Here is an 8,599-nt window from a genome sequence, read left to right as displayed (position 1 = left end):
AGGTATGGGTCCCCAAGACAATGCTTATCCATAACCCAAATGTCACTCGCATTTGGGTATCAAAACAAAAGCAAAAGGAACTCCCTTCAGTACAAGCAACAACGGAAGACATACAGCTGCATTTGAAAAAGGAAAACCGACTTATGTGGATGCCAATCAACAACAAACCAGTGGCAAACAAGGAAGTGCCAAAACATCAACAAAAAAAACGACAGCAACAAAATACCAATGGAAAGCAAAGGCAATACGGCCCATAGCCATTACGGCCCAGCCAATTCTCTCCTTAGAAGCAGCTACCGCTCTATCAACAGTTTCGGCAAAGCAATTTCCTTTTGCAAAAAAGATAATTAAACAGAGAGCAGTAGTTACAGCTGTTACTTGCAAAGAAAACAGGAAACCTCGACGGCAAATGCCAATAAGCATCTTGCTTATTCCCTTCTCTTGCACAGCATTAATTTTTCCATGCATTGCCGAGTATGCATAAAATAGGGCCACATTAATCGGCCAAGCATTAGCATAACTTTTTCAACCTATGAACGACACATACTCCGAGGCGATACCTTGTCGTCCGAGAGGACTCCGGCTAGGAGGGGGAGAGGCATTCTCAAATGCGGAACCAATAACAGAAACAACAAAAAAGGGCATGATTTTCGACTATTTTAAGGGTTGTTGTTTGATTGCGTAAATTTTATGGAGTAACCCAAGTACATATGCCCTTATACAGCATGTATCTATAGGTATATGGGTCCAAACGCCAAAGCCCCTAGGTGTGTGTATATAAGTAGAAATAGCCATTTTTCGGGCAAAATAGTGATAAAACGGAAAAATCCAGCCATAAAAATTACATGTGAGTGTATATAATGTTTTGTGGTGATGTTTGTGATTTATTATGATTTTTGGGATTTTTTTGGGTTTGAATTGCTATTTTCCTTTTAATTTTGCTAATTTTCGGCAGAAAAACTTCAAAAATACAAAAAGCAGGTGACAAATGATCGTAATGAAAAACAAAAAATATAGGGATGATCAGTGACTATAGGACAACCTATGGTACAGTGGGGGTGCAATTATGAGACTGGAGCGAAAACCGTGTTTTGGCCAGGTTTTGACCGAAATACCAAATTTCTGGTAAACAGAGCAAATGGAGTCCAAATCAAGAAATTTTTGAGCCTAAACAGCATCTCGCAAGAAGATAGGAGCACATGTCAAATTTCATAAAAAGTGGCTCGACGACCTCCATTATAAGAAATTTTCACCTCATTTTTAGCTCATTCTCACTATTGACTTTGTGGAGAGAGCTTCTGCCACCTAGAGCGGACCGACCTTCCAATAGCTTCTACGACGCGCACGACTACCCGACGAGCTCCAAACATGAGAGGTAGGCTCACCACCTTGAGCTTTTCGCGCATGTTTGTCATTATGTCGCGAAAACTAGCGTAGGGGTCACACACAAAGCGGGCGGTAAAGACCTACAAGTAGAGACGGCGGCCTAACGGCTAACCCGAAAGCAACAAGACTTCATCGGCAGCTTACCCTAGCCTATGAGACCAGTCCTGGATGACCAAAGGCAGTAGAAAACCATCGGGAAAAACCCTAATTCCCAGAAACCCGCAAGAGTCCACCAAATGGGAAATCGACGAAACGACGACCAAATGCTACCAAAATTCATGGATAGGAGCATCTCGACATGCTCGACAAGTCTATGTGACCCGCATGACCAAAAAGTGACCCGAAGCGGCACTAAACTTCAGAAACGGAATCAGAAACACAAAGCGTCAAATTGCTCTTGCGGCAAAACCGCAAGCCCGTTTGCCACCAAACTTCACGAGCGGCCTTAATGAAGGACCTTTTGTCATTTTTAAAAACAAGTTTTGAAGTCTGAGAGTGAGCGTACTGTGTACGAGAGAGAGTGTGAGCTTCATCTTGACGCTACGTGTGCTCCGGTGGTCGGAATCGAGTGCGGAGAAGTGCAGCATGTTGCCTCCAACGAGAGCTACGCACCAATATCTACATTGCGTGCGTGCAGTCCAGTTTTGCGAGCTCCTTCTACGAGCTTCATCTGGTGTTTGGGTGAGCATACGTTGTCCGATTTTGCATTGCAGCATATCCACGCGTTCACATTGAGTAGAATTGCACATTAGGCACTTTAGATTTTGGAAACGAAGACCTGCAGATTTCGACCAGACATCCTACGTGATTTTGCACCGGGTGTTTTGGGTTGGGATTTTGGTTCATAGACCTTAGGAAGAGCGACCTATTGGTGTTAGTAGAGTCTCCTTCAAGTTCTATGGTGTTTCAAGATTGTTTGATGGGTGTTCGGCTCTAAAAAGCGTTGTAGGAAGTTTCCTCTTATGCACTCCTGAAGGCTGACTTAAAAAATTGGTAGAGACTTCTGTAGGAATTAGTTAGGAGTCAGTCGAGTGTAGGTTGACACCTTATGCTTGCTTCCACGCGCCTGCGGGTCGAGCTTCGTCCTTGGCCGACATTATATGTTAGGTGAGTTCTCGCTGTGCTGACGTCCGTCGCGGCGTATCCGTCCAACAACAAGGTAGTGGAGAGGTTGCAGCATGAGGACAATGGACATGTTAAAGGAAGCTGCAAGAGTGGAGCCTACTTATTGCATATAATGGGGTCACAATCTTGTAAGAGTCTCATGCAATGGGAGGGGAAGATGTTGAAGCCCTCTGGGCATGGCAGATTATCCTACGGTCAAGAAGGTAGAAATACTAACAATGGTGAATCTATTGATCAAATTACCGTGGATGCTACTGCATCCAACTCATTGAACCTTTTGATCACAGGCAGCGCATGTGTGCTTGTGTAGCTACAAATGGAGGGCCTCTTTTTTCGCTTTTGTAGTATATCAAAGCCTTCCTTTGGCATTCACAACAAATGTGGCACTCTTCCATTTCTTCAAGCTGGGTCATTAACGATTAAGTGTATTGGCAGATGGAATGATGCGACAATCACCTTGGGCAAGTTTTTATGATTTAAGTTCTATATGTATCTTGTTGGGTTTTGCTCGTTTTTATGATTGCTCGGAAAGGTTTGCTTGGAGTTTGGAATTCCCCTGTGTGTGTGTGTGTGTGTGTGTGTGTGTGTGTGTGTGGCCAATACCAATACCAGTATAGTCCAGTGGTACCAATAAGTACCAGTACAACCAATTCAAATATAGCAGTATCAGTATCTACAATGTATAGTGCCATTCCTAGTACCAGTATAGTCGAGTAGTACCAATCAGTACCAAAAGTACCCCAGACCAACAGTTCTAGCGAATTATACCAGGGAAATGGAAACGTGCAATAACCAGCTATGTGTGTGTGTGTACCAATATCAGTATATACAGTACCAATACCACCAATCAATACCAGTACTAGTATAACAGTATCAGTATTAGTAGTATATAGTGCCATTACCAGTACCAATATAGTCCAGTAGTACCCGTCAGTACCAATGGTACCCCAAGCCAACAATTCCAATGAATACTACCTAGGAAATGGCAACATGCAATAACTAGCCACGTGTGTGTATGTGTGTACACGTACGAGTGCCAATATAGTCCAGTAGTATCATTAAGTACTAGTACTAGCTAGTACCAGTATATGTAGTACCAATACACCAGAACTACCAATACTAGTATAGTAGTATCAGTATCAGTGGTGTATAGTGCTTGGAACAAGTACCAATATAATCTTGTAGTACCAGTATATACAGTACCTAGTGAAATTAAGTGAGTTATTCACTAAAGGTACCCTAGGCCAACAGTCCCAGCAAAATTATACCAGGGAAATAGCAACACACTATAATCAACCATAAGAGAGAGAGAGAGAGAGAGAGAGAGAGAGAGTTTGTGTGTGTGTGTGTGTGTGTGTGTGTGTGTGTGTGTGTGTGTGAGAGAGAGAGAGAGAGAGAGAATGGCAGCCAAACTACAAAACTATGAAACGTAGGAAGACCATGAAAATGCTCAACCAATGTTTCCTTAGTAACCATCAAGAATAAGCATTTCAATGTGAAGGCAATGCAAGCAGCCTTGCGAGAAATCCCGACTCCATCCCCTTTTTGGTAGCATCTATTTGATTGCCAAACCCTAGAGGTGACAATGATGGGAATGTGCAAATATTGTCCTAAAGTTTGCAGAATTTTCCCACCAACGAATGTTATTTTGCTCCTTGTAGTTACCTTTAATTCAATGAAATTCTATTAAACAAGATCAACAAACTTATATAAAGAAACAAAAACAAGATGTATTTAACAATCCAAATAGAATTATGATGGGAATATGTGTCAAAAAGATAGACCGCTTTGTGATTCACATACAAAATGTGTCCTCCAACCACATCTAATACTAGTGTGACAGACCAACCTACAACCTGTTTTTTCTCATGTTTCTTTGTCCACTTTTTGAACGAAATAATTTTAAAAAACAAAACAAAACAAAAAAACCACATCTAATTTATGCCATTAAGCATCCCACAGAGAGAGAGAGAGAGAGAGAGAGAGAGAGAGAGAGAGAGAGAGAGAGAGAGAGTTGGTAACACTTGACTAATAAAATTGAAGTCTTCTAACCAACATATAAACTAACATAGTGCCAAACTTAATTTTTTTCCAAAGTTCCCTTGAGTAATACCTTTATTAAAAAAAAACGAGCTCATGTCGAGCAAAAGCAAAAGCTCATGTCGAGCTTTTGCTTTTGCATAATGTCAGATGCCTTCAAGATTCACACATAGGTGATTAACTCTAGGGAGAAACTCTCCCTCAACATCGGCCATATATCATCCAAAGAATTTATGTGGAGTGAGCTTGAAAAGAAGTGGCTTTGGGTGGTATCACAACTTAGATGATCACAACTTAGATGTTCTTTAGGAAGGTTAGACCGCTCACACATTTTCTCAACATAGTGGAGGGCTGTTAGGTTTCATTGCCCCAACCTAGGCCACAGATTGCATAAAGGAAGCTTAACAATAGTTGCAAGTCAAAAAAACAATGGAAGTCTTGCCTCATTTTTTTCAAGCTTGCTTTCACAAGCCTCTAGAAGGCCTCCGGGGAACCAACATTAGCCTCACTTGCTAAAATTGGCTTGTGTATTATTCAACAAAGTTGAAAACATTTGTATTCATCCATTTGTAGAAATTATTATTTTTTGTAGCTCCATATTTCTATGCTCTTTGCTAGCCTTATGCTTCAACTCAAAGGCTTTGCTAGTTGGTATAAAAGTTGAAACATGCTTTTGTACTTGTTTCCAAGCAAGACGAGGAGTTTTGTTATCTAAAATTGACATGTTCAAGACACAGAATCTTAAAAGTGTATACACATCAACCTTGTATTTTTTGAAACATGGTAACTTTGTAAAAATGACGTATTTTTGTTGTTGACTCATGGCAACACACTGGTTTGTTGATGATCACATCATTAAAAGACAAGAGGGTAAGGGTATGTATGGAGGGAGAGTTAGACGATGGCACTAAGGAATAAAAGACTTTCTTGCTTGCCTTTATGTGCTTGCTCAAATTTCTTCACTTGCCTTATTGACTACCTCTTCAACAAATTTGTTGTTGACAAATTGGATGGGGATAACTACCCAATGTAGGCTTACATGATGACATATTTTTATATCAAATGGCATCTAAAATATTTTGCAAGAGGGCATTGATGTACATCCATCTTCTATGCATACAAGCTTTGTTGAGGATGTTGCAAGTTCTAGCAAATCTAATGCTACTAGAGTTATTTTGCCTACATATGATCAATCTCGTTGGGATGTAAGTGATGCATAGGTTTATGTATTGATTGCAATATTTGTGAAGCACATTTACTCCTCACATTAGCTCAACATAATTAGCAAAACAAGCTTGGAATCCTCTAGCTACTATTTATGCAAGCCATAGTGAGGCAAAAAAATGCATTGCTATGTAAAGAGCTAGAATCAAAGATTGTGCAAGAGAAAAATAACATCAACACTATTCTAGAGAGAGGCCGACTCTTCTACCCATGCAACTATCATAAGATCTTTTGTAAGTGGAAACTGTGATGTTGATGTAAATGCAAAATATATAGTGGAAAGTGCACTTATTATCCTTCTATCCATGATACATGTATGTCAATTACTACAAAGTAGCATGTTAGATACGTTGATAATATTTCACTTAACATGACTAATGACGTGTTTACCTCTCTCGATGCTATCACTTATGGGAATACGATCACTTGTGCTAGCATTGCCTCTTATTTGATCAAGGGCCTTGAAAAAAGATTATGCTAGTTATTGAAAATGGCAATTCTTGCACAATTGCTGATGCCCTTTGTGTACCAATGATCAAAAAAAATCTTTTGGCCATATCTACACTTTCAAGACTTGGTCTTATTGTCAAATTTGTAGATAACAGATACACTTTTTGATAGTAATTCAAGTATAAAAGCCAACAAACATGTTTTGGGCATATAAATTTTGCTACTTACCTATACTTCCAAAATTTAATAGGGTTGGTGATGTTTGTGAACCTACGCTAACTCCATCATACTCCATGCACATATGGGTGTATTTGCGTAAAGCTAACTCCAAAGTGTTCGTCCACTCTTGTTATCTTCAACACATCAAAGCTCAATCTAAGCTCTAGGTGGGATTGTGATTTTATGTTAATATTTGATACAATTCATTCATGTATTCACACGCACACATGCACACACACATCGCTCCACTTGGGATTTCATCTCGTTTTGAAATTCAGCCTAAATTCACCCTTGGTTTTTTAAAGGTGGGACACCCTACAAAATGACATGGTTCTAAAAATTTCTTACCACGGTTAAAAGCATGTAACATACAACACTTTAAAAGAGAGTTCACAGATAGGGATATATATAGGAGTGGGGCACGCCAATTAAAACATTGGCGTAATGTTAAATGGACAGAAAAGCAGGCAACACAACCGACCAAAATATCTGCCTTACATGACCAAACCAAGAACTTGCGAAATAGCTCACACTATACTACTGCACATGTGATATTTACTCGAAATCCACATAATGACCTTCGATACCTGATGCGTACGCAGCATTTTGGACAGCAATAGCAAAACGTAAGGCACTGTGAGAAGCTCATAAATGATGATTATCCTGCTGCAAAACCTGAGGCCATCATTGATGTGGACCACACGCTCAAAAAAGCTAGCATACAGTTCAAGGAAAGCAATTAAGTCCATTGCCCATCAGCAGACCAATCAGGAAAGCATCAAAGGTCGGCTCTTGACCATAACTCAACAATGTACAGAAGGCCTTAAGCAACATACAATGGGTAGAGAGTAGCTACTTCTGCAGCAAGGGAAAACTTTCCTAATAGAACCAAAGCATTCCCTCAGAGAGAGACAAACCATGAAGAAGGTGGTGTAGAAATACACCATTGAGCAAGTAAACAAGTGTGGATTTTATGCTCTCTCACCACGGATGCGCCTAGCAAGCTGAATGTCTTTGGGCATAATTGTCACACGCTTGGCATGAATGGCGCAGAGATTGGTGTCCTCAAACAGCCCAACCAGATAGGCCTCAGCAGCTTCTTGCAGAGCAAGCACCGCAGAGCTCTGGAAGCGGAGATCCGTCTTGAAATCCTGGGCGATCTCTCTCACGAGCCTCTGGAAGGGCAGCTTGCGGATGAGCAGCTCTGTGCTCTTTTGGTACTTGCGGATTTCACGCAGAGCAACTGTGCCGGGCCTGAAACGATGAGGCTTCTTCACTCCGCCTGTGGCAGGGGCGGACTTCCTGGCGGCCTTGGTGGCCAACTGCTTGCGGGGGGCCTTGCCTCCGGTGGATTTGCGGGCTGTCTGCTTGGTGCGAGCCATAGCCGATCTCACGACTCTGTCTCTACTCGTATTCTTAAGAAAATCAAGAGGAAGCAGACGACGAGCTCAGGGAAACTCCCTCGCATTATATCGCGCCTATTCTCAATTTGAACATTTCCCATCCAACGGCTCACCATCCATTGTCTCCATCCGACGGTTCTGCCTGCCAATTCCTCTTCTTTCAGCTCATTCGCCAGTTTTTCGTTTGGTCGGATCCCCACCTCAGATAAGCGCGGATTCCCACACACCCTGTCAACAATTCTTCCAATCTTCTTCATGCTTAAAAAGTTGCCACCACACCTTCACCCAAGCAGGAGCAACACAAGCATACATACAACTTTATTGTAGCAACCTAGTCTTCTCTTCTAGCAGATACTTTGATTAGCTAACAAGCTCAAAGAAAAATGAAGAAAGAAGAGTATTGTCCCTTGGCATGAATTCATTGAAGGTTTAAAAAGAAAAAGCAAATTATACATGTTACCATAGGGCTCTACTCGGAAGCGAGGGCACAAATCCAGGGGTAGGGTCCGAATTTTTGGATTTTATTGGGTGGTGTTGTTGCTGATGACAAGTAATCCAAGTGTGGTGCTCTTACCCAAGCACAAAGTGCTATTAAGCACTTTGTGGAGTGCATTAATTACAGAAGACGCTCAAACTCATTACTATGATTTTCTAAGAGCGATTTGGAGAATAGGAGAAAGAGAGATGGTCACGTCAACAGTGCCCCCACAGAGTTGAGTTGAAAGCATTTTTTAAAAATCATTTTAATCATA

At 41.2% G+C, this 8,599-nt stretch overlaps 1 protein-coding gene across 1 annotated transcript; it reads right to left on the bottom strand.

The window, feature by feature from the left end:
* Positions 1–7,108: 7,108 nt before the first annotated feature.
* Positions 7,109–7,882, bottom strand: LOC147462090 (histone H3.2). Its single transcript, XM_086509537.1, has one exon. The coding sequence runs from the start codon at positions 7,824–7,826 to the stop codon at positions 7,416–7,418; it is 411 nt and encodes a 136-aa protein (XP_086365663.1). The 5' UTR covers positions 7,827–7,882; the 3' UTR covers positions 7,109–7,415.
* Between the last annotated feature and the right edge of the window lie 717 nt (positions 7,883–8,599).

The sequence above is a fragment of the Adiantum capillus-veneris genome, chromosome 3 (assembly GCF_014529385.1).
Source record: "Adiantum capillus-veneris isolate H3 chromosome 3, ASM1452938v2, whole genome shotgun sequence".
Taxonomy (NCBI): domain Eukaryota; kingdom Viridiplantae; phylum Streptophyta; class Polypodiopsida; order Polypodiales; family Pteridaceae; genus Adiantum; species Adiantum capillus-veneris.
This window is presented reverse-complemented; position numbering and strand designations above follow the sequence as displayed.